The sequence below is a fragment of the Pyxicephalus adspersus genome, chromosome 8, assembly GCF_032062135.1.
Source record: "Pyxicephalus adspersus chromosome 8, UCB_Pads_2.0, whole genome shotgun sequence".
Lineage (NCBI taxonomy): Eukaryota > Metazoa > Chordata > Amphibia > Anura > Pyxicephalidae > Pyxicephalus > Pyxicephalus adspersus.
The window spans coordinates 7014436-7041959 of NC_092865.1; the positions used below are offsets into that span (position 1 = coordinate 7014436).

Genomic DNA, 27524 nt, shown 5'->3' on the forward strand with positions numbered 1-27524 from the left:
GATGGTAGGTGAGGGAAGCTTGCTGGGAAGTTTTGATCTATGAAGCCTTTGGGCTGTTTTGGATTTATTTGGCTTTCTAAATCATTTTCTGTATATGACACCTCTTTTCAATGACAAATGTGGGTTACAGCCTACAAAAGAGCTGACACATCAGATAAAGATAATGATGTGGGGGATCCAGAAAAAACTTGACTTCATTTGTGTGCTTGGCCAACATTATTTAATCCACTCTTATATCTCTTGCCAGCTTTAGGATCACTGTACCTGAAATTGATCATGCATTTGAATGTAGAAACTTGGAAGTCAGAGGGTAACATTATATTAAAGTTAATTAATAATCAACTGCATATCTGTCAGTTAAAGATTTCATTGTCCTTTGGATCCAATGCTGTCCCCTGCAGTAAGTCTGTTCTTCCAACTGATGGGGCTCTTCTTCTCTACCGAATGACGCCAGTGCCACTGAACCCATTTCCTGTGAGCCTAGGCTGTCATAGACACGCTCCTGGGAAAGTATCATCGCACCACCATGGCTCACAGTACCAATGCACTCACACATCTTTACACATATGTCTTTATATTTTCGGGGCTGGATCCTCTCCTCCTCCTGTGTCACTGTCTGTATTTTGTCATTTGCAACCCCTATTTATTGTACAGCACTGCGTAATATGTTGGTGCTATATAAATCCTGTTTATTAATAAAATTATTCAATGCAGGAGCCACTTAAGAGTTAGGGCCTTTCAATTGCACCACTGGCTTTTAATGGGCCTGATTTATCAAAGCTCTCCAAGACTGGAGAAGGCTGGGTGAGCCTGGGTAATCCAGCAAACCTGGGATGGATTTCTTAAATTCATTTGCTTTTATTTGGCAAATGTTTTTAGTACTGGACCAGATCCATTCCAGTTTTGTTGGATCATCCAAGTTCACCCATGATAGTCGATCTTCGTGATAGTTTTGGAGAGCTTTGATAAACCAGGCTCAATGAATTGGACCAAGATTTAAAGCTTGGAAAGGTCTTTCGAATTACTTACTGTTCACATGCCCAGTACATTTTTTAGCTGTCTATCACCACCATAAGCCCTGATGAGGAGGGACTGATGAGCCCTCCGAAACATGTTGGATACTTTTTAAAGTGGCAAAAAAAGATTTATTGAACATGATTGACACCTGTGATACTTTCATCTTTTGACCTCTTTGATACACCAGTATCTAGGTAAACCTGTTGGGTCCTTTTGGCTTGCAGGGAGATCCCAAAAATGATCACGTAACCAAAAGGCTTATTACCTGGTCACATGATCTTTAGTAATAATAAGGACAACGTGATCGGGCCCTTTTCATAGATTGGGGTCCAGCACTCCACCAACATTTCAACATTTGTACCTGAAGCATTCAGTACTTGAAAACATAAAGTATTTTTTAGATTCATAATCCAGAACCCCAACTTTTGTGTAGAACAGTTGTCTTCAATCTTCCTCTCTTTCTATTTTGTGATAGGCAATAGATTATCTGCAATATATTTTATTATTTATGAGCTGACTTTTGAGTGGAAGCGATGTAATGGGCTCAGGATCCCAGTATGATTTTGTCTTTAAGTAAATGCACCCATTCAGCAAAATCTGCACAATAGCTATTGCACAATGGTGGTGGTTGATGGCCAGAATACACGTACAGCTTGTTTCTTCTGCAGAGGAGTAGCAAAAATAGCCAGAAATATTGTAGAGCCCCTGGCCGCTCCCCAGCACACATATTTCTTTGTTCAGGCTCCCTGTTGCTTCACAGCTTGTTCTGACGGCCTCACTTTTGCAGAGAACCCTTTACTATCCCCGCTGGCTGCTTTGTGTTTTTGCTTTGATTCATGCTTACAAGGAACGCATTAAGTGTTCCTATAAACACAGAGAGAGAGGAATCAAGGAAGCATTGGTAGCCAATACAATAATTCCAGCTCTGCGTCTTCCAGGAGAAAAACAACGCAGCAAGTTGGCAGTGAAGCTGAAACTGAGTACGCCTATTGCCTCTGACCCCTCTGCACTCGCTGTGCAAGGCACTGCTGGTCTGCTAGTCAAACTGCTTTTCTAAAAATGATTGGAAAGATAATTTTGCTGCATGTAAAATTAATTTTGTATGCCAACCATTTTCAACTAGGGTTCCTCCAGAGGTTACTCGGGGTTTCTTTTAGCTGCGGCTGATTGACTTCATACCTGATGTTCTGCAGAACTCTACATCCAGTTTGGAAGAGTCAGAAGCATGAGACCTTCATTGTAAGGGGGCGTTTTTCCCATTGACCACCAATGTAAAAGGCATTTTTTTCACTTGCTACCATTGTAAGGGTAATTCTTTCAACTGACCCCTAACCACTGAGTCAGCTTTTCAGAGTCTTCAGGTGTCTATAAAGCTATAATGCCACCATTGTAGGAGGCATTCTTTCCAATGACCACCAATCTTTCCAAAATAAAGCTTTTTGGAATAACAAATAACAGTGTACAGTATGTTACATTTGCAAGAAATATGTACATTGTCAAATACAATTACAATGGATAAACATCCATAATTGTTCATATTTATTATACATATTCAAGTCTCAAGTAATTATGGAAATAACAAAATAAACGTGTAAGAAAACAGCAACCTTATGAAGAGTAAACAACAATAAAGAAGTAAATTGGTTAAGATGTTGTAAAAAGTGCGCTCTTCTGTTTGCCCTTTTGGTTTTAAGATAGAGAAAGACAGAAAGAAGGAGGGGATATTGTGCGGAAGAAAATATTTGTATCTTTCAGAAGGACCGACTCTCTATAAAGTATCGTTGTACAATTTTCTATATTCTTGGAAGTCATGAAAGTTCCACCATAAGGCCCAAGTGGTGTAATTTTTTGTTATTGCATCCTGAGATGCATGAATCATTTCCTCCAATTCTGAAATACGTTCAATTTGAGCAAACTATTCATGTAAGGTTGGCCTAGACATTGATTTTCGTCTCAGAATCAACACTTTGGCGGCACTCAAAGCATGGAATAGAAGCGTTTTTTTATATTGTTGGACAACCAACCTTTCCTATTGATTTCCTCCACAAAAATTAGTTTGCGAAGACCTGAAAAATATTTAAAGGATTATTCTTGGGTAAAAAAGTTGGCAATAGATGGTAAAGGCAACCAAAATAATCAAGTTCAGAACATCGGGGTCTATTTGTAAATATCCCCCCCCCCCCCCTAATATTTTCCCAACTTTTTCATGCTTTTCATTTTGGGTAAATTTTGGGGGAAAACATTTCTTAATTATATTCTTTATTTCTTAATTATTTCTTAACTCATGCAAACTTAAATTGTATGCAAAAATATGAAATTGGAAACCTTACACCAGCTTTTACAATTGGAGGTTTGCAGATGAATAAAGGGGTCGGTTTATAAATGTTTCATGTAGATTGTACGTATTTTGTCATTTGATTCCAAAGAGTGAATCACAGATACTAAGTTAATCTTATGTGAAAAGATTTATATGTTGACCCCTGTGTGTGTTGTAGTTTGCTTGCTGGAGAGATATGCATTTGATATAATACAATAATCTAGTAACATAAAGAATATATTATTGCAATACTTTGGATGTGCTTCCCACTAAGAGTGTTACCATCTTGGAAATGTTTCCGTAACCCAAATTCAATGCAGGCAAAGGTTTTCTCACTTATCTCAACATGGACTCCCTCAAATTGGACAAGTTGTATGAAGGTGGACCGTTATTGTCCCTTCATGTTAGATTTTAAGGAAGAAGTTCAAAGCTATGATATAACTGGGTATGTGTTAGAAGTTTTGTGCTGTAAGTATTACGAAGAACTCACAATTGTTGAAAAATTGTTTAGTAAATGACTCATTGTTTGGTAAAGTTTCCATCAGTTTCATTTTAAAAAAGGCCTGAAGTTTTTCCAAAAGTTGTTGTAGGGTGGGGAGTTTGGATAAAAGTATGGTTTGCATGATGGTTTTCCTCCCTGCTGCTCAAAGAATTTGAGATAATCTTGGCTTCTAAAAGTAGAACAATTTCACAAAAGTTACATCATCAGTGGGCAATCAATGTCTGAAGAAAGGAGGTTCCATAAGAGGATGAAGACCAGAAGAAGACAGCAGCAGCTGTATAGGAACCATAAGGGTAATAACCTTCCCAGCCCCTTTTAGGAGGGTGCACCATCCAGCATTTTTCAGTAACCCCCCACCTGTTTTTGAGTGGTTACATAAAAGTTGGGCCCCAATACAGGGGCCACCACCCGCCCACAGCTTCTTCCCACCCTGCTTAATAATAATTCTGGGGAGTGCGCTGGAGGAGGGAAAGCTAAGTCCGCCATAATGTGCAAGGCACATGATTTGGATTTAGTTCCCTTTCAGATCCGGATAGAGTTTAGGGGAAAGGGGAGAATGGCATAAGGGAACCTAAATATGAACACAAATAATGTAGGGAGTGCCCAGTCAAAATTGCACAAATTCCTATTGAAAAAGAAGTGGGGTATAGAGAAGGGGCAAGACAGAAGGCTTTTAAAATGGCACTCAAATGGATTTCATTAAAAAAGTATACAAAAATTTATTATAATAATATAAAACCATGTTAGCCAAATCCCAGTATTAGCTATAAATCGTAATAAAAATCAGGTAAACAACAAATTTATGCAAACTCGTAAACTTACTCAAAAGTTCACTTTTTGAAATCTCAGAATTGAAACACAAAGAATTCAGAAAAAAGCAATGGAGCCACCAGGAAATGTTTAGTAAAAAAAGCTAATTTACTTCTTACTACAGCCCCGTACACTCCCACTTCCAAATTTACCAGTGACCCCTCTTCCCTTCCACCTTCTGCTCTGGGGGTTATACATTTACAACCTCTAAACAATATTTATGTCTAGTGTTTTAGAGAAACCCATCCTAAGAGGATTGTAAATCTTGCTGCAACTCACAAGCGTTTCATGTTTACAATATATCTCTTTTATTTCTTGTTATTTTGGATGGAAAGTTGCTTTTTTGCTTTTTTTTACCCCCTCTAACAATTGGCAATAAAAAAAAAAGATACAGAGAAGTTCAGGTATTGCCTAAGATGAACACAAGCCAGATAAATCTATGAAGGGACTGTAAATTTTCCTGTTGGTATAACAACTGACAACCTCTTTGGTCTTGGCAATGGTTAGAAAAAGCGAATATATGAATTATTGAATGATCAGGGTGCCTGTGGGACTTTGGCGTAGTACAGAATTTTGAAACTGAATTTCTCGTTCTATTATTTGCCGGCCTGATAATGATAAATGGCTTTAATGTAAATCAACAAGAATAATGGATGCCAAAGGATGGTTTATATCAGTGGCTTTCTTCAAATGTTATATGGTATAATTTAATTTCTCTTAAGAGTGAACTGTAATTATATGTTCAGATATAAAGAATACAGTGGGATAGATCCAATGGGATGGATAAATTGAGTGTAATAGATGGGCTGATGGGCCAAGGGAAAATGCTGCTCCAGGCACCTCCAGTGCTGATTACATAAAGAGACTAAATATTTGGTCTCATTTTTGGGCTCCTTTTAACAGATGGCTAGGTAAGTAGTGCTTGAGGTGGCCATCGTCTCTTCAGTTCTATAAACCAGTTGTGGTTCAATGTCTTTGCAGCACCAAGGACTTCTAGTTTTGTATCTCAACATAGTTTGTGTGTTCACTTGGTGTTTGCATGGATTCCTTTATGGATTCCTCATTCACTTGGTGTCTGCATGGATCAAACTCATTGATTCCTCATTTCCTACATTCTTTCTTGAAGCAAATGCCAGGATATTGACCTTCTCTACTCCTCCAATGATGGTGTGGAGGCCTGGTGATAGGCACCATAGGGATGCTGGAAGCAACAAGGTAATTTGCTCTTCCAAAACTGAAAGCACTGGATATCTCCAAGGTTGATGCAATGTAGGAGGGAAGCAAAGCTTGTTTTGTTGAAGGTTTCCAGGGGAGAATGTGCGAGATCACGAGAACCTGTAATTTTGCCACACTTCAAACCACAACTGCATTGTTTGTTCATGGTCCTCCATGATCTTACCCGACCTTCAAGCTTCTCATCCACAAATCTATACATGCCAAGAACTGATAGCCAGAGGGTTCCATTGTTTGCATCCAGTGCCATACCTGCATATTTCATACCCATGGATGGGACTGCCACTACTTGCTTGGTGACACAGCCCCATAGACGTTATAGAAATGTAATTGGTAGGCACTACTAAAGCCAAATTGATTGTGAACAACAGGAAAACCACTGACCATTGGGTCTCCAAAAGTATGGATGCAATCTTCACCCCAGAAATATTTCTAAGCTGGGTGGGAAGAAGCTGTATTGTGTATTGTGACCCAACTTTTCAGTAACTAGCCAAAAATAGCTGAGTGCTTACCAAAAAGTGCTGGGTAGTGCACGCGACTAAAAGGCGCTGGGGAGAACATTGGGATCTTTAGGTGGATTTAGGCAAAAAAATTATTAAATTTATATATATGTTGCATTTGGAAATTCAGACATCTTGGCGTGTTGGTGCCAGTCATTTTTTTGTATTTTGAAATAGAAAGTGTATTTTGGTTGCAACCATAGTGGAAAGGCGCTGTACAAACAAGGAGAGTTTAGATGCGTATGATAATCTATAGGGGAATAGGGTGAATCTGCAGTTTAATTATGCTCTTATTCCTCATACTGTCTGCTGCTACCCTCCCTGCCTTCCAGCTGTCCTACTAAGGGAACCTTGGTTTCTTGGTCCAATTCTGTTCTCTCCTCCTGAAGAAGTGGACGCAATACATGAAACGCGTCGTCATTTGGTCTTATCAACTCCATTATAGATACCAATTATGAAAAAACTGTGGTCATTGAGAAATGTTGAACATATGGTGCCTCTAAAGTCCCAATTATCTATAAATTGCTTGAAATAAGTGTCAATAAAGGAGGAAAATATAAAAACTGCACTTTCTATAAAAGTGCATTTATCCTTGAAAGAAACAAAACTCTCATTAAAATTAGTATTCACCATTGCCAACCGGGTGCAGAATCACGCTTAAAGGACTTTGTAAAATCTGCTTGATGCTTTTTTAATGCTTTCTAAATGCTTGTTGCAGGTAAAGCTCTTCAAGCAGGCAAAGATTTAAAAAGACCCATGTGTACAAAGCTGGAAATCGGAATGCAGAGTTGGCTACTACAACAGTAATTGCCTAATCAATTCATCTACATTTCCCCATGTGGACTTCCAAAAATTTAAATGAAGTTTGTCAAGGTTTCCCCTATTAGCTACTCCCAAACGGCTTTCACAAAATGTATCCAAATGCCTTTATTAGGTTTGCTTTGGTCAAGAAGTAGCTATTCTTTCGTCTCTGGTCTTCTTTTAATGGATTAGGCGGTAATGGTATGGATTCTCTGCGCTATTTTTGTGCTCTGCGGGATTTTGGGCACAGAGTGGAGCTGGCACCGGTTCTCGATTGAATGGCAGACGCTGTTTGGGTCTGGCTGTGGAAAGAAGAACGCTGGCCAAGCTCACTCGCTTTGCTGCTGAGCGCGAGGGAGCAAAGGAAGGACTGCGCCTCCAGTCCGCTCGCTTCACACACAGCGCCGTGCCAAAGGCTTAAGTTGGTGCAGATGTCTTGGATGAGGTGAGGGTACATACAGGGAGGAAAATGTATTTAACAAAGTGGTACTGGATGGCAACCAAAACCTTAACCCTTTATCGGTCTCCTGTACAGGAAAAATAAGTCTCTTTCCTGAAGAACAATACAAATTGGCCTAGAATCAGGAAAATCATTCATGTAAGGAGCATGTGTGCTAAGAAATATGAAAGTGCAACATTTCCAAAGGTCACAGACCTCCCCTTGACATTGCTTTTGTGTTTTGTTTTTTAGAAGGACGGTGCTATTCAGGCATCTAGGACATCCTTTAGACTTTTGATTTGTGCAGCATTTTATCAAATAATAAAATTTTGGATATCAATTTCCTTCTGCTGCTCCATTCCTAACCCTTAAAATAAGAGAAGAAAGAGGAGTTGGTGCCAAAAGTGGTTTTCAGTTTGCAACCTCAACAATATTATATTTATTATTAATAAAACAGTATTTATATACCATCAACATATTACAATAGGGGCTGAAAATGATAGATACAGACGTTGACACAGGAGGAGGAGAGGACCCTGCCCTGAAGAGCTTACAATGTAAGATGGTGGTCACCAACCTTTCTGGTTCCGCGGACCACTAAAATCACCGGCTCCTAACCGCGCATGCGCGGAGAGCCATGTGTCAATCAAAGGGGAAAAGACCTCCCCATAGTGATGTCATTGTGACGTAGCCCCACCCACTCTCCCATCGCAGATCTATGTCTGCAATGGGAGAGTGGGTGGGTTGTGTCTAGGCCTGGAACTTGTACGGGGACGTGTTCCACGGCTCTGGCCGGTGCGTCCCCCCAGCGGGGTCCCTTCCTGACTCCACTCGGGGGTGCACCAGCCAGAGCCGCGGATCCCTAAAATTTTCTTGCGGGCCACCGGTTGGCGACCGCTTATCTAAGGAATGGGGAAGCAGCACCCAACAATAGAAGGGGAATATAGAATGGAGGGAAGTAGTGAGGGTTTAGGAGACAGAAGATGATGGGTAGGTGAGGTTGATGCGTTGGGTTTTAGGAGCTCATTTAAATGAGCAGAAAGTAGGAGCAAGCTGAATAGGACGAGGAAGACCATTCCAGAGAGTCGGGGCAGCTCTAGAAAAGTCTTGGAGCCGTGCATCTGATGAAGTTATGAGTGAGGAATATCTGTTTATCAATAATAATAATGGTGCATCATCATGCTACATCAATGTGCCCTGTACCATATGGTGGACTTTACTTGAAGTTCATATTGACTTTGACTTCTTCGTTAGACAGTTGTCAGCAAAAAAAAGCCTCTCTATTGAATGATTTCCTGTTTAGTGTTCCTGTTTAGTATAGATGGCCAAAAAAACTTGACGGGAATCTAATCACTTGCCACTCTTTTAAAATTTAGGTACATTTTAGTGCAGCTTTGAATTCACGTATATACAATTTATTATTTTTTTTCTATTTAAGTCAAACAATACAAGTACCTGAATTTGATGTATCAGCCTCTTGCAGGCTCTTGTACAATAGAACTCAAAGGAGAGAGAGAGGGGTAAGCAGCCAAAGGTGCCAAATATCTGTGCTTATATGCAAACAAGAAACATTCTGATGGAAGAGAGAGTGATGATTCCCCTTTCAATATCCAATCACAAACTAGGGGAGGGACAAGACCTGTAAGAATTACTTAGCTGCAGCAAAGAATAATCAGGTCTCCAGCTCTGCAAGATTGGACTGTTCTGTACGACAGGGCTCTTCTGTATGGTGTTAACCGCAGATCTTGATGGATAGAAATACAAACCCTTTGGCAGGTATACCAGCTCCCTGATTTGTATTTCATCTCCGTGTTTAGCTGTTTGCCTGGAATTCAGCTATAAGAATGAACTCTTAATTCCCTTTTTTCAACAGAATTACAGGATACATCTAATTCCATCCATGATTTATCCGGCGCCCTTGATGAAGCCATCTTCTCTTGGCTTTATCATAATACTTTCTGATGACCGGTAATAAAAGAATCTGGGAGTTTCACCATTTTTACAACTTTCATCCAGGCCAAGCTGAAAGTATTAATTTCCTCAGGAATAGCAGCAGATCCACATGAAAGGGACACACGTTGTAGCTTCAGATGAACAATGCTCCAATCTGCCAGGGGAGAGAAATAGTTTTAGTCTAACGAGCTAGCCGAATTCTTCTGTTTTTACGATCCCTTTGATGTCGGCGTCATATCTAGTGATTGACCCAATGCGTTCGCCTTGGCAGGAACACGGAATGCCATTAAACAGACAGATTCTTACATGGCTTTAAGAAGGATTTTGTTTTCATCTTGCACTTTATTTGCCACATGGGAAAATCATTTCATAAAACAAAGTGTTCGATTGTAAAAGAGTTTGTTATCTGTGGTGACAAACAAGATCCTTCCTTTGCTGTTACTTATTATAAAAAAGAAACAAGGGTAACAAAAGCTGTTCATTCCTTTGGTTTGGTTTTGGAAGACGGTTGTGAATCGGCGCCATTCTGACTAATCCGTTTCTATGGATGGAAGAAGCAGTTTTATTTCTGATTTTGCTCTATTCAGTATATTTTATTTGTTGCTTTTATTCATAATCTTTTATCGATCTCCTGCATGGGGTTTTCTCCGGGTACTCCCATATTCCAAAAACATGCAGTTAGGTTTATTGGGTTCCTCCCAAAACTGACCTTAGACTGTATTAATGACATATGACTATCGTAGGGACATTAGATTGTGAGCTTTGAGGGACAGCTAGTGACATGACTATGGACTTTGTACAGCGCTGCATAATATGATGGTGCCATATAAATACTGTATAATAATAATCTTTTGTGTTTTCCACAGATATTTATTTAACACTGGATGAACCAATGAATAATATAACCACGTCTTTGGGCCAGACGGCTGAGATGCATTGCAAGGTTTCGGGGAACCCAATTCCGACTATTCGATGGTTGAAAAACGACGCCCCTGTTGTCCAAGAGCCACGCCGGATATCGTTCCGTACGACCAGCTATGGGTCGAGATTAAGGATACGAAACCTCGATACTACAGACACCGGGTACTTCCAATGTGTGGCTACGAATGGACGGAAAACCGTCTCCACAACGGGGGTGCTCTTTGTCAAATTCGGTAAGCTTAAGAAAAATTTGATATAATTTTTAGTTAAATTTTTAATCTCTGGCACAGCAAAGCCAGCTGAAGAATTTTCTTATTTGTCACACTGGGCTGGATTTATTAAAGCTCTCCATGAATGAAGAAGATAGACTACCTTGGGTGAACCTGGGTGGTGAAATTGATTTCTCCAATTAATTTGCTATTCGTTGGCAAATGTTTCCAATCCCAGGTTTGCTGGAATAGCCCAGGTTCTCCCACAATAGTCTATCTTCTCCAGTCATGGAGAGCTTTAATAAATCAGCCCCACTTGTGTTGGAAGTTTTCACCCCCCACTGCAGATTGTGATTTTTTTTGGTGCCCCCCCCCCCCAAACTTGCTACAGTAGGAAGCCGATGAATCCTTATCACATAATAGGGCAACCAGAAGTACGTCAGATGTAAAGTTGGTACAGCTGGTGTTGCTCTGCAAAAAAACAAAATGGCAGAACTGTATCTTTCCACCCTGATTTTAATAAATTCTACTGATTCCACGAAGAGCTTTTACACAGCCTGGTATCTTTTTGTTGCGATAGGCAGACACTCTTAGTAAATAGAGCTCTGCGGCTTCTTCTGTTATGTTATCACTCCAGCCTATTGAGCTATGGACACATATTTGACCATAGCTGAGGTCCTCTCTGTTCTCCATTCCTCCTAAATTTCTTCTTGAGAATTTCCCCTTCAGGCTTCCAGTGCCACATATATGCCATGCTTGCCATAGAATTGCTGTACGGTGTATGAGAACCATACTAGATCAAGGCGCTCTCACTTCCAGTTTTATCCTGGTTTTTAGCGGATGGGATATATGGAACATTCATTGTAATTGTATCCTAGCAGCTTTTCAATCTTTGACACAGAAGTTATTGGGGATTTCAGTTTGTCAGGAAATCAATTTTATATAGTCTCAGATCATATAAATATAAAAGTATAAACTCGTTTTGAATTTTGCATTCTGACCCATCTATTATTTATTCTTGCAGGTCCACCTCCTACAGCAAGTCCGGGCTCTGTGTAAGTACTCCATTCCATTGATTATCCTTCATAAGTCTCACCATAACCTCCCTGGGGAATACTACTTTGCTGATCCCTAAGCCATGAAAAGCCATGCTCACTGTAAAAATAATGTCCAACAATCATGCAACGCGTTTCGCCACTAGGCTTCATCAAGGGATGTGTCTCCACACATACCCTGATGAAGCCTAGCATCGAAACGCGTTGGGTGAGACCTTTAACTTTTGCGCTACATCTCGTTTGAGTCAGGCAACTAACTGTCACGTTTTAACAGACACTTCCCTGGACCCGGTTGCTTTGTGTGTGCTTAATACAGTTCATTGATTTTTGCCACAAGAAACCCCTGTCTTCTTTTTTTTTTTTTTTTTTTTTTATATATAAAGGAAAAAACTAGGTTTGCAAAGGCTTTTTGTGTATGCAAATTGGATATATATCATATATGGTTATTAAGAAAAATATGTAAATGTGAGTTTTTGTGCTTGGAGTTACCTTTACATTGCAGATTTCCCTGACTAGTTTGAACATGAGTATTCTGATTCACAATTCTCACTTTTCCCTACGAAGACAGGCCATATATGTCAGTTACTCCTCATTCTCCATTCTGATCTTGTTTTGCGTCTCCTCCCCAGTTTTCTTATTTTTGTCTGCCCTCCCTTTCCCCTTCCTTTCAATGTAATGAGAAAAATCCTCTTGAAGTGGTTACTAAAAGCTGCCAAACTTGCTGCCTCCAATGGTCGTCTCTTAAGCTTTCTCTTCCTTTAATATCCTGCCAATTTCTTTGGCACTGCTGGGGTATGATGTTGCCTTTTACAAATATGGATGTATGTTTTAGATTTTATGTTTCCTGGTGATGCCCAGAGTGCTAAAACTGACATGCACAACACATAAAAGACATTCTAGGCTGGTGTCAGAATCCAACGCCCCCTAATAGCTCATTAAAGATGTTTCATAAATCATTCTGGTGTATGCTTGCCATTTAACCATTAACCGGCTAGAATCGCCCAAGGGCTGAACCTGTGCAAGCAACTGTGATGAATGAAAATGCATTGTTGGGTTCAAAAAAACTTCATTGCTTATCCTCAGGCTATCCCTATAGGCACAGTCATGGTATAATCATATGCACAGCCACCTGCATTGTTGGAGTTAGCCCTTGGATGTACTTAAAAGCCAGTTTGGCATTGAAAATATATTAACCTTAAAAAGGCATTCCAATGTCAAAGTGTTATTAGGTCCTAATTTATCTAATTTGCTTTGCTAAGGTATTGAAATGTAGCAAAAACTTTGTTTAACCTAAAGGATAACTGCACAGCAAGCCTGCAAAGTGCATTCTGTTATCTTGATTGTTCTCTTTGTGCTAAACTAACTCACCCTTCCCAATTTTACAGAGGCAATACTTATCCAAATCTACCCCAGTTCTGGGGTTTGCTCACACCCAGCCCTGGTCCAGCTTGTGCATAGACTTCCATAGAATCCTCCCTAGCCCTTGAAACACAGCTCCATAGAATTTCATGGGATGGTAATGCAAAGTCATAGGGGGTGCATTAAATATTCCGGAGCTGCATGTAAACCCACAGCAGAACAATTGCCCTTGGACATTGGAGAGTGTACATCTTTGGAGAGAGAGGATGAGTTAGTTCAGCTCTGTGGAACAGAAATAGGATTATGGCACTTTGACCTAAGAAGCAATTTTCCCTTGCATACTAAACTTTCCTAATAATAATTGGAACCAGGCAGGTCCTTTGTTACAGAAGGGACAGGTACACTCACCTGTTCCAATTTCACTATGGGCACCGACATCTTTATCCGGTCTTCTTCCAAGTTCCAGATCTTTGGCCGTCTTGATTGGCCAGATCGAAATAACGTAACTTCCATGCATGTGAGGGTTCATAGCCTTGCAGGATACCTGCCAAATCCCTGCATCCGACATTGAGAACAGGCAGGTAAGTGTGTTTTACTCCACCCTACTTTATGTTACATATATATTTATTATATATAGATATACACCCCATGTCTAGAAGAATCTAAGATGTGTGAAGGGAGAAATACTTTATAATCCCAGCCCTCTAAAACTTTGAGTGGCATCGGGCAGGGCTGCATGTACAAGTTCCTTGTGGTCCAATAGCCCGGGCAAAATTGGAAGGGACATCTCTTGTACAAACTGTTTTAACATTTTCCATATTTTGGCTTCCCTTCTTTTTTCTTCCTGTGGCTTATTTCAGCAAGAGAACTGTACAGGAAAGAAAATTCAGCTGAGGGTTAGAGATGTCTTGTTAGAGTCCAGTAAACTTGAAGCCATCTCTTTCATTTCTTTATTTAATGGTTTCTAACCCAAAATAATGACCCCAGTTTACAGTTTTGCTTTTTGCTGTTCTATATTTTTACAATTATATTTCTTCTGCTGATTTGCAGGAGCTCCCCCTGGTGGTTGTCTCTATGAGCAGCCAGTAATCGTGTTACATTAGAGTTTTTACATCAGGCTAATATGTATATAAAGTTTTAAAAGGTTGTGAATTTCTGTTAAATCCTAATGACCCATCCAGATGTCTCATTACAGCTCCCTCATATAAAAATATATGTGGTATTTTCCTACATCCACCCATTGTATGAAGCCTGTCTGCTCACTTAAAAAGTGCTGGAAGAAGGGAATGACCCCCAGATGTAAAAGCTCGGAGTAGAATATGTGGTTCTGTGCACACACAGCCCACACAACCTCATATACGAGGGGGTGCTGAAAAGTTTCTGGCTTTGTCCAGAAAGCAGAGAGCTAGTGTTATGAAATAACACATTAATTCAACATATTCCTCCCTGAGACTGATGCACTTGGTGCAGCGTAGTTGCAGCTTTTCTGGAGCGTTCAAATAAAAGTCCTTTGGTAGGGCCGCAAACCAGCTCTCAGCAGAATCTTTGACGTCAGAAATGTCCTCTAAAAGTTGCCCCTTTTTTTTTTTCTTCAAATTCAGGAACAGATAATAATTTGAAGGGGCCAGGTCCGGTGAATAGCGGGGATGGTGGACCAATTGCAAACCCAGAGTGTTCAGTTTGGCAGCCACAACATTGGACGTGTGCGCGGGTGCATTGTCCTGCAAAAAAACGATCCCTTTGGTCAACTTTCCGTGGCGTACCTTCTTAATTGCCTCCTTCAGCTGGTCCAGGAGGTTAGCATAATACTGTCCGGTGGTACTAGAGCCCCCAACAGAATACCGTCTTTGTCCCAGAAAACAGATACCTTTTTTTGGCTGATTTCTGGGTTCAGAACTTCTTTGGCCGCGGGGACCCACTGTGGCACCATTCCTTTGACTGTTCCTTGGTTTAAGATGTGGAGCCAGGTTTCATTCTCAGTCACTAACCTAGCTAAAAAGTCCTGTGCAGATTCAAAATGGACCAAAACGGCTGTGGATGCTTCAACTCGTTCCTTCTTCTGATCACTGTTCAAATATGTCGGCACCCACTTCACTTGAAAGCTTGCCATGTCTAGGATAGTGGTGATAACAAACCCAACACGCTCCCGTCAGATGTCAAGTATCTGGGCCATCTTTTTTGCAAATATTTGCCGGTCCTCAATAATCAGCTCATGGACATCTCAGGTTGCCAGGTCAGTTGAGGTTGGGGGGCGCCCACTGCAGGGCTCATCTTCAACGGTGAAATGCCCAGTCTTGAAACGAGATATGCAGGTTATGACAGTGCTGTAGGAAGGACACTTCTCCCCCAGTGTTTGTGACATCTCAGTGTGAATGTCATTTGCTGACTTTCCCTGGAGAAACCAAAACTTTATGACGTCCCGTAACTCCAACAACCTGAAACTTGCTTGTGCCTCTGCCATCACAGCTTCTCACTAAAAGAAAAAACAGTTTTAAGAATCGCAAAGACCTGATATTTGCACAGTTACATACTAAGATATTAGGCTGTCATATCCCCCCACACTCATTTTTCTATTTCATCTGAAAGGGGGCAAAGCCAGGAACTTCTCAGCACCCCCTGGTATAAGAAGGACACATTGATTTCAATTGGATTGGATTAAATCACAAAAAATGTATAAATTATAAATAAAAGTTGAATAAGTTTTCTAGGTAAATACAATGTGAATAATGTGTACATTTCAGGTAACAGTTGGGTGAATCTTGAGTGAAAACATTGATATAAATGGCTTTTGTTTTCTGTGAGCTGTCATTATCGGAGTGCATCAAAGCCATTGTTTGTATGGAGAAGAATTTGGGGAAAGCCGCACTGCACTCAGTAGGGCAGAAATAATCACTTCATGCCTAGTTACTAAGTTATTATTTGTAGTGATTTATAAATAGCCCAGAACAGCGAATCTCTCTGGGGGCTCCGATTTTTGTAACGCCTCCCATGTTTGAACAATTTCAGCTACTTTCAGATGTAATTAATCGGAACTGCGCTGTCCGGACCACCTGAGCTCTGGGAAACTTTATCCGCAGTGACCAGAACAATGAGCATTTTGATGCAACAACGGCGCTCATTGTCCCTCCGAACTGCCAATCACAGCAGCGGGACTTCTGCATGCAGTGTGTATCCAAATGCCATGGCACAGTCAGCGAACGCAGGACATGTTTGTCTTGGCTTAATAAAAACATCATGTAAGGAAGTAAATCTGGTTCACCCCCTAATGTACTATTCAACGCATTTAGAACTTCAAAGAGTACCTGTTTCCTTTACCAGGCCGATGTTACATGAGCTGCAACCATACCACTATGGCCTAAAGTTTGCGTTGTCCACTGCGTATTATAAATAAAATGCAATGCTTTGCTGTATATGAGAGTTGCTGATTTTCTGAGAATTCTTTGCAGCCACTTTCAGTCTATTTGTTCTATGGTTGCATGGCATTTCTCAAGGAGGATTTCCTTATGGTGACAACAGTGGACCATGCCGGCATAATGTAGGTTAAAAGGGCATCTAGTAGTCTGTTTGCAGCTGTGTGACAATGCAGGGACACAATTAGGCGACAGAAACAAAGCGTTGTCACTCTACAACAAGAAGCCTTTAAGACATGGCCAAGTCATCAGGCATTATGCTAATGAAAGCCAGAGATTTAAAAAACTAAAATGACTTGTGAACATTTATAAACTTTATTTATGATTGGGTTTACTTATATGTGGCTGGTACAAGTAATGGGGGAGAGCGGTCAATTAGGCTTATCAATGAATGTGCAATGGTTACTAGATCAGTATGAGGGAGAATGCGATCATTTATCCGATCGAGTACTCATTATATAAGAGACAAGCATTGCACTGGCATGTGTTTCTTTACGACAGGTTCTCTTTACATCCTCCACCTCGAGGCAAAATACACGAATATTACAAGGTGCTACAAAATATATTCTCATAATTAGAACCATATCCAGCACCGCAGGCTTAAATCGGAGCTTGCTAATGCCCCTCGCCCTATAAACCTTCTATAGTCCGGGTTTTTAAAATGTGCCGCTTTTATTGAACTTGTTAACAAGGTATGGGATGTGGTTTTCTCTGTGGTGGAGGAAAATCATTTTCACATAGATGCTGTTATTTCCAGTGAACCACATGAAGTTAGTCATCTGCAACTCATAGAGAGAGCTTGGAGAACCCTTAAGGACAGTGCCGGTTTATTTTGCACTGACTGCTGTTTGCACAAAAAGTTTGGGACAGTTTCCTATTGTGCAAAAAAGTTTTTTCTTTAGTTTTGAATAATTCATTATGTTTTTGTTTTTTACTGTTTAATATCAGAGAGAATACTTTCACTTTCTGATACCCAAATGCAACAGAACATACACCAGCGCTGTCCAGCTTCGTGGGCATGGGGATCCACATTTTTATGGCCTTACATGGTGCAGGGCCCATTACATTAAAGTGCACCATACAAGACTTCATCCCAACACCATACAATATTGGTGGGAACACATAATATGGCAATTATATTGGCTTTTATTGGCTATTTTACACCACAGAGTGATGCCACCTCAGGCACACAAAAAAACTGCTGGGCACCTGGGAGCAGCAAACTGCAGATTTGCATACATCGGTGGTACTGCGACTTGTTGCTTTTGGGAACTGTGCGGAGATCTGCCACAGCCAACCGCACCTTTTCACCTAAATGGGAGAGGATGCCCATGGCAGAATGCTGTGGCTCACCGCAGGTCTCAAATAGCCATTAGAGTGCCACAGGTTTAGATCAGTACAGACAAACTGTATATAGTCCTACTGGCTGCTACCACTTCCGGCTGGTGGGCTAGGTGCGGCATGTTCTTTTCTGCTCCACATATAAGGGTGAAGCAGCTCGTGTTATACAGGGGGGGGGGGGTCACATGTGGAGCGTCTAGGATGCCAAAAGGTTCTGAAACTGCCCTAAAGATAGATACCCTTCTTCTGGTGTGCTAGCTTGGTGAACAAAGCTGGTGAGCTAGATGCGGCATGTTCTTGTTTGCCCTACATATAAGGATAGGAGCAGCTCATGTTATACAGGGGAGTCACATGGGAAGTATCTAGGGAGCCAAAATGCTCTGAAACGACCCTGAAAATAGATATTCTCCTGCTGTGTTACCTTGGTGAACCAAGCTGGTGGGCTAGGTGCTGCATATTCTTTTCTGATCTTCATATATAAAGGGAGAAGCAATTCCTGTTATACGGGGGGGGGGGGGGGGGTCACATGGGGAGCATCTAGGGTGCCAAAATGTTCTGAAATGGCCCTGAAAATAGATATCCTTCTCCTGGTGAACCAAGCTGATGGGCTAGGTGGGGCATGTTTTTTTCTACTTTTCATATTAGGGGAGAAGCCGCCCATATTATACAGGTGGGTCACATGGAGAGCGTCTAGGGTGCGTTAAAGCAAACAGAAGCATATAGAGTACCCGTCTACATTACAAACTCTGAGCCTATAATTGAGATGCACATTTATTGCTGGCAGCTCAGTGATGTAAATGTATTTCTGTCTTCCATGACTTAGCACTGAACGCAGTATTTTATGATCAGTACTTAGGTAATGGATGGCGGTTTCCTTTCTCTCCGAGCTATTTGTCTATCCACGTTGGTGCGGATCCAAGGCTTGATCTTGGAATGATCTCCCGCAGGAGACTGTTTTATCTCCTACATTTTTCCTAACCTACTCCGAGTTCTCTGCCATTCCTGCTAAATCTGGGGCTAAGATACAGCGCCATTCTCCACTAATAATCTGCAAATGGCACAAAGAAAGTTATAATTATTATTGTCTTGAATATATCTAAAGACATTATGTGGCCAAGAATTTGTGAATACCAGACCATCACATCTATAAGTTTGTTAGATGTTCCATTCCTAAACAATGGTCATTATTAAAGAGTTGACCCTGGCCTGGTCTCTCTTCTTCTGAAAAGGGTTTCCATGCGATTTTGGAGTCTGTCTGTGGGTTTTGTGGAAATTTAGCAAAAAGGAACATTTGTCAAGTCAGGTACTGTTGGAGAAGATCTGGCTTGCTTGGTGTTGCCATTCATCTCAGAAGTGTTCAGTAGGGTTGAGTTCTTGGCTTTGTACAGGAGACCCAAGCTGCTCCACACCAAACTTATCCAACCACGTCTTTATGGAGGCGGCTTTGTGCAACAGGTGCACGGTCATGCGGGAACAGAAAATACCTTTCTTTAAACTGTTCCAACAAGGTTGGAAGATCACATTTGTCTACAATGTCTTTGCATGCTGAAGTATTAACTTCACTGGTATCACTTGATCCCAATCATATGGAAGGATGTCCACATACCTATAATGTCAGCATGGCATTTTTCATAGGGGGTTTTCTGATGGTCACACCAATGGACCATGCCAGAAATGTGTGTTGGAATGGTCACTGGACTGGAATGTCTCCAACAAAAGCCAATATGGGACACAATGGTATGGTAAAAATGCTGGAGATCAATCAAGTTCAACAAAAGAAATGCCAGAACAGAGGCCTTCTTGGTAGGATAACCAGAAATGATTTTATTAATAACTGCAGGAATAAAATATATAAAATGACAGTTAAATAATAATATTTTATTAAAGATGTTATGAGATTTCAGGGATTGGGTGTAAATATACTTTATAGAAGTAAGTAAACAAGTAGAATGAACTTTATTTTATTTTTTATTTTTGTAAAAAATAGAGAAAGAATATGCAATTAATATGGAAAGGCACAACGTATATTTTTACTTATACAGTATGTATATAACAATTTACGTATATAGATATGTTTTTAAATGTTTTAAATACATTACTTTTTTTTGTAAATGATCTATTTTCAAGTCCAATGAAGAAAAAAAATATGTACAAAAAACATTGTACGTTCCCTGTAACTGCTTGTATTGTTTGAGGATTGGCAGCTGGGTGAGTGGTGCATTCTGGCTTTTCTTCTGGAAGGGAAGGTTTGAATTGTGTGTTTAATAAGTTATAATCAATGGGATGTGAAGTTCTCGCTCACACTCATTCACTTGTCACGGGGAGAGCAGCAATCTTGTGGCAGCTCTTTAAAAATGGGAGTACAGATTTATTCCAGATGTGGGCCGGCTTCTAACTGACCAGCAGCTGCGACGACGCCACCGCTGCTCTGTAACCGCCATCAGAGCAACTGTGGAGGTAAACAAGACGAGGCGTCTCTCTTTTAACCCCTTGCCGGGCCGCCGGTCAGGGGAACCATAGATAGTGACTTCCAGAAGGAGAGGTTCTTTTTTCGGATCTGCATCTTGGTCAACTTTCTCCAACATCCGTCCTTTTCTGGAGTCTCCTGTTAAGATTTGTAAATAAATCTAGATGTAAAAGTTTGGAATTCCTGGACAAACTATTTTTTTAACTGATTTCCTGAAGTCAACACAATAATTGTGAGAAAGAACTTTAGTTTAACCCAAAAATGTTAATAATATTTTTTTTTTCTTCTTAGGGGAGATTTTTCTTTATTCCCTGGCCTATTGACACCCATCACCAGAACAAGTGTTCCCATCAGAAGATGACCCCTCTATTCTTATTCTGGACATCCTAAAATGTGGTCACATCAGGACGCAATGGGGTTGATTTATTAAAGCTCTCCAAACTGTAGAAGATAGACTATTATAGGTGAACCTGGGTGATCCAGAAGGTGTGGCTCTGGAATGAGTCTGGACCAGATTTTAAAGCATTTGCCAATTGTTAGCAAATTATATTTAAACCTATTCCAGGTTTTCTGGATCACCAGGTTCTCCCATGATAGTCTTGGAGGGTTTTATGAAATCAGGCCATTTTCTCTTAGGATTCAATGTTCTTAGGGTGTTACATTCACTTCATATTCTCTGGTTATTTTCCTTTCTGAGTGAATGTCCACAGCCTTTACTACTGCATGCAACAATCCAAGAACTTGTGTTTAGAAGAAAAAGACAATTTAATTCAAAGGGAAAAAAGATTCACTCAGTGTAGAACAACCCCCAGAACATTAAGTTATTTAGGTGGCAGATTCATTGACTATGTATGTGGTTCATCTCAAACACCAGAAATTGAAAAGGATCTGGGGGTTCTAATAGATCATAGACTTAATACCAGCATGCAATGCCAAGCTGCAATATCTAAAGCTAGTAAAGTACTTTCTTGTATTAAAAGAGGAATAGACTGCAGAGATGGAGACATAATCCTGCCCCTGTACAAAGCATTGGTCAGACCACATCTGGAATATGCAATCCAGTTTTGGGATATTGTGGAATTGGAGAGAGTGCCGAGAAGGGAAACTAAACTAATAAAAGGAATGGAGGAGCTCAGCTATGAGGAGAGATTAGCTGAACTGATTTTCCCTCGAGAAGAGACGTATAGGGGGGGGGATATGATCACCCTGTATAAATATATTTAATTCCCCAAAATCAAACGGGGAAAAACAAGAAAATTGACACAAGACGGCCTAACAGCAATTTTTACCCCAATTCCCAATATATGTTACAACCAGACGAATCTCACCAAACCCAATATATAAATCAAAGGTTCAGGGAATCTTCAAAGTACATTTGTGCTTCTTTTCTCCTTTTTTGCAAGGGCAAATGTATGTATTAAGCATGAATATTGGTTTTGGATTCTCCTTAATATTAAAAGCAGACTGTTCTCCAGTGATATTTGGCTGACCTGAAAAAAGGAGGGCAATGAGTATGTGACCTTGTGGTCATAAGAACCCCTGATAACCTGGCTGGCCAGAAAACATTGGGTTCAGGGAGTATGTAGCCTCTCCCTCGCGTATGGCCGTACTAGACCCTTATCTTCCATTAACCATAGTTGGGGGAGGAGGCTTCATCCATATAACCTATGCCCCAAATAGTTGTGGGGTCTGCAGGAAGAGGGGTACTTGTTGGAATTTGGGGCTCCCTTAAATATGGTGCCCCTGGATATCTGCCCCCTTACCATGCAGAATGAGTACATTTCTGATACTACTTCTCATCACCCTTAAATTTCTTGGATAAAATGTTTTTCTTTTTTCTAAGCAGAATATGAGCAGCCATGCATCATAGTTACACCTAGTTGTGCAATGAGGTGGGGGGGGGGGGTTTAAATAAAATTACTTTGGGGCAAATAAGGAGTTTGTTTCTTGTCCCCTTTAGTTTTGCTTTATCAGCACGGGTAGAACTTCATTGCTTGATAAGGTGCTGGTGATACAAATTCATTTATTCCTTTTCCTCTAATTCTGACCTTGCATCAAAATCCATCTGTAGTGTAATTTGTAAATCTGATCTAATACACTAATTCGACCGACAACCTTTGGTGCCACGGCAAGTAAAAAAAAATGTGCCCGAGTTAATGAGTTTGTGGTCAGGTCTTTTGTGGTGGGAATAAATTGCCCTATAAAAGGGCTTTTCGTTTACAAAGAAAACACATTCTTAATACATTCATTAATGTGCAACCTATTCTAGAAATAGAATTTACTGCCTCATTTACACTTGGGCAAAACGACCTTGTGTAAATAGCAGCTTCACCCAGCCTGCAAATTATCAGCATTTCATGTGGTTTGTAGGCCGTGCCGGAGAGCTGCATGGAATTAATAGGCCTTTCTGTGCTGCGTACCTGCGAGCTGTGTCCGGGAACAGAGATCCTGCCACATAGACATTTCAAGTCTGAGCAGATATAACGAGTAACGTGAAGGTGAGCTGGAGGGCTCCAAGAAGAGAAAATAAAATACAGAAATAAACATGATCACAAGAGCTAGCAATCTATTAGTTCAACTTTCTGGCATTATTATAGATGTAAACCTGATCACAGGAGCTAGCAATCTATTGATTCAACTTTCCTGCTTTACTATAGATGTAAACTCGATCACAAGAGCTAGCAATCTATTGATTCAACTTCCCTGCATTATTATAGATGTAAACCTGATCACAAGAGCTAGCAATCTTTTGGTTCAACTTCTCTGCATTAGTATAGATGTTAAACCTGATCACAAGAGCTAGCAATCTATTGGTTCAACTTTCCGGCATTAATATTGATGTAAACTCGATCACAAGAGCTAGCAATCTGATGGTTCAACTTCCCTGCATTAATATAGATGTAAACCTGATCACAAGAGCTAGCAATCTATTAGTTCAACTTTCCTGCTTTAATATAGATGTAAACCTGATCACAAGAGCTAGCAATCTATTGATGTAAACCTGATCACAAGAGCTAGCAATCTATTAGTTCAACTTTCCTGCTTTAATATAGATGTAAACCTGATCACAAGAGCTAGCAATCTATTGGTTCATTTTTTCTGCATTAATATAGATTTAAACCCAATCACAAGAGCTAGCAATTTATTAGTTCAACTTTCCTGCTTTTTAATTTAGATGTAAACCTGATCACAAGAGCTAGCAATCTTTTGGTTCGACTTTCCGGCATTATTATAGATGTAATCTCAATCACAAGAGCTAGCAAACTATTAGTTCAACTATCCTGTATTAATATAGATGTAAACATGACAAAAGCTAGCAATCTACTGGTTCGACTTTCTAAAATTTTTATAGATGTAAACTCAATCACAAAAGCTAGCAATCTATTGGTCCAATTTTTTGCATTAATATAGATAGAAACTTGATCACCAAAAGCTCATATAAACCATTTATTTTTATATATAGCTGCAGCTTTTAATAAAATAATAGCTGGGGGTCCTGCCAGGAAGTTCCTGGTTTAGCTGTTCCTATTCCTGTTATAGGGTGACAACATATATTCCTCTCTCTCAACTGTGGCTGTGTGTTGTCACCCTATCAACAGCGTGTATGGTCCACTGTTTTATGATTGGGCAGGACAACCTTTTGGATCTGTTTAAACTAGCGGTGAGGCTGCGGTTCAGTTACTGCTTGCTTATGGCAGTGAACCGCTACCTCGGGGGAAGTGCTACACGTAGCTTTTACCCGTGGCAGCCTCATAGAGAATGAATGAAGGGGGGAATTATATACCACTCATCACTGCCCCCAGCCCAAATATTAATAAAAAATAATAATCCCCATTGATGCTCTATTACCGATCATTGATTTTCCTCATTTGGTGACACCCAGGGTTATTCTCAGCAGCAGGAGACACAAACAGCAATGCAAACCGATTCTCCATCCCCCAGCTTTATCCAAAACTAAGCAAATAAAACTTTGGCCCTAAATATACATAAAAGTCACACAGCAGAATGTGTCCCGGACCGCTGGCGGCTCTTTAATTAGCACATTTTACATGTCACCTACACCAGTCGCCCATTTACGTCTTGGCAGGGATCTGATTTGTCTCAGCATAAGTCTGATCTAATTAAATCTGGCATCAGTGAATTGTAATCAGTGAGATCATTACCTCTGCAGGGGCAGAAAAGTCCTCTACCTCCCTGTCATTGGAAATGATGAATCTAATATTTGGGATATCTGTTAAAGAGGCACTCCAGAGTGCATTTCTGGTACTTTGCTGCTGGAAGGGGTCTGGGCTGTTTGTGCACTGTGCATTTTATCTTTATGCGCTGCAATGTTACAGTTTAAAAAAGAAATGTAGTTCTGGACCTTCTGAAATTTTTGCACTGTTACTTACATTGTTTGATTTTCTTTGTTTTTTTGTGTACCCTGTTGTAAATCTTTCTATGTTAAAAATAATTTTAAAAAATATTGAAGTATAAAAAAGAAATGTAAAAATGTAACACAAAAAAGAAGTGCTGGGGTACATAAGATGATGGGGGGTAACAATTTTTTTATACTAGAACCTGAGCCTTATAGGACGTCTTGAGATTTATAGAAGACTGTGAGCTGTGTTTAGCTTCCAGGACTTATATTTGCATACGAAGTAAAGCTAAAAAAAAAAGAACGGGGGGGGGCGGCAGGGAAGTCAGGCTAGATGGTGCTGGATGTCCTCCGGACAGGGAAAAAGGCGGGCTCTATGTGACTTGCTGCAGGTTCCAATGCACAATGTGAGAAGTTCACAGTGTGCAGAGAAATCCGAGGAAGCAATTTTAAAATAGGAGAGGAGCCTGGACAAATGGGCAACACTGAAGCGGAAGTTGGAGGGCAGACTTATCAAAGGGGAAGGCAGATTTCATGAAGTAGAGGGTGGAGGGAAAATGTAATGAAGTGGAGGCCAGGGGGGAAAATTAAAACACTTCAGGATAAAATAAATTTTATTGAAAGAAAATGTAGAAGTTCCAAAAAACTTTAGGTGCAGGGGTTTCATTCACTTCACTAGTCAATGGTTTCAGCAGATGGGGAAATGGGCAGGAGACTGGGGGTTGCTATTTGGCCAGAATCCTGATTGGCTCGTGTTGCCTCCTTGCCTACACCATGTGACTAGCGTCAAGGCATTGATCATGTGATCACCTTTTTTTTTAGAAGAATAGCAGTCGGTTATTGTTGGTCAGCTGGCTGTCCTTTTGTGTCCCAATGATGGTCGCTTTTTCAATTTTTTTCGTACGGTTGTCACAGGGACAGGAAGGAAATAAAAAAATCTGACATAATTTGTTACTCTTCCACACTACCTCCAAATTTTCTGCAGTACAGCTTTAAGACACGTTGTATTAAAAAAAATTGTTATTATTACAATTTATCAAATTCAATATTTAATTCCTACTGTATGCATAACAATACATAATCTGCTAAAAGCCAACCATCAGCCATTCCAAAAAAAAACGCCCCAGATCATCGCTCGTGAACAAACACATGGATCATATCTAAGTCATACACGCAGTTCATTTTGGCAATCAGCTCTCCGCCCCGGCTTATGTTTATTTATATTTGCGCATTATAGGGGTTTAGAGCAAAGAGCCGCAGCTGTGGATAAAATACACTCGGCTAGTTGTACTCATTGAAGAGATAGCTGGGTAAATATGACACCTTTACTGGCTGGGAAACGGCAGGCGCCTCCTAGGCCTCGGGCTTGGTTTGGGTCTGCTGTGCCAGTCAGGATTCCAGAGCGCGCCGTGTTTCTTTTAATATCGTCTGTGATAGGAGCAGCAATTAGAACTGCTGAAAGGAGATGGCTTATCTGCGTTTTGATGCATTCCACATCAGTTTTTAATTTAGTAAGATGTCAGCAATCGCGCGTTGACGTATCATGGAGATAAACAAACAGATAAGACTCATAGATCATCTCATGTCTGCTCCAATTAGCAGCAGGGCAAATGGGGACAATGCAGACCCCTGTGTACATATCACATCAGTGAGGTAACTAATTTCAGTAATTCCAGAGATGGTATTAGATAAAATGGGTCCCGGGGCAAATATGGAATGGGGGGCCACAATGCACTGCAACTTCAACTCCTTGCACCTCTGCCCTTGTATCAACTGAAGTAGGTGGGGGCTTTGGGCAAATAGAAAGTTGAGGTCTCAAATTCAGCCACGTGCAGCCTAGCTATTCTATCAACTTGGAAAGGTTTGAGGCTCTGGCCAAATATTAAGTGGGAGGTTGAAAAAGCAGCTTCAAGCACCCCTGACAATCTATTAGGTGGGGCCCTGGTAAATAAGAAATGGAGGTCCCAAATTCAGCTTTATGGGCCCCTGTCAGTCAATCAGTTGGATCTTTGAAGAAGCTGGGAGCACTGGGCAAATATGAAAAAGGGATCCAAAATTCAGCTCCCTTCACCCCTTCAAATCTATTAGTTTGGGCATTGGAGAGGGTGGGTACCTTGAGCAAATATAAAGTGGAGTTCCCAAATTCATGGTCATGCACCCCTGTTAATCTATTGGTTGGCTTTTTAGAGAAGGTGGGGGCACTGGACAAATATGAAGAAGGCCCCCAAATTCAGCTCCATGCACCCCTTCAAATCTATTAGTTGGGGCTTTGGATATGGTGGGGGCCCTGAATTCAGCTTCATGCAAATTTATCAGTTGGGGCTTTGGAGAAGGCAGGGCCCTGGGCAAGTAAGAAGTGGACAAATTCAGATTGATTCCCCCCTGACATTCTATTAGTTAGGGTTTCCGGAAAGGTGGGGCCTTAGGCAAATTTGAAGTGGAGATCCCAAGTTCAGCCTTATGCACTCCTGCCAATCTATTAGTTTGGAAATTGGAGAAGTTGGAGACTCTGGAAAATATTAAGCAGGGACCCTGAATTTAGCTCCATGTGCCCCTGTCAATCATTGAGTTGGGCTTTGGAGCAGATCCCTGAGCAAAGTTAGGTGGAGGTCCCAAATTTAGTTCCATGCACCCCTGCCAATCTATCATTTGGGGATTTGAAGAAAGTGGGGCTCTAGGCAAATATAATGAGGGGCCCCACATTCAGCTCCTTGCACCCCAGCTAATTTATAAGCTGGGGGTCTGGAGTAGGTGGGGGAAAGGGCAAATGCCCAGTCTACCCTACCCTAAAAGCAGCCCTGGAAGACACTATCCTACCCCACCAGGACATTTA

General features: G+C 40.7%; 1 protein-coding gene across 1 annotated transcript in view; it reads left to right on the top strand.

The window, feature by feature from the left end:
* Positions 1 to 27524, top strand: part of ROR1 (receptor tyrosine kinase like orphan receptor 1) — a 173325-nt gene that overhangs the window by 125125 nt on the left and 20676 nt on the right. The window contains exons 3-4 of the mRNA XM_072419397.1: positions 10439 to 10726; positions 11727 to 11757. Of these exons, the coding sequence (XP_072275498.1) occupies positions 10439 to 10726; positions 11727 to 11757 (319 nt within the window). The remainder of the gene's footprint in view (positions 1 to 10438; positions 10727 to 11726; positions 11758 to 27524) is intronic.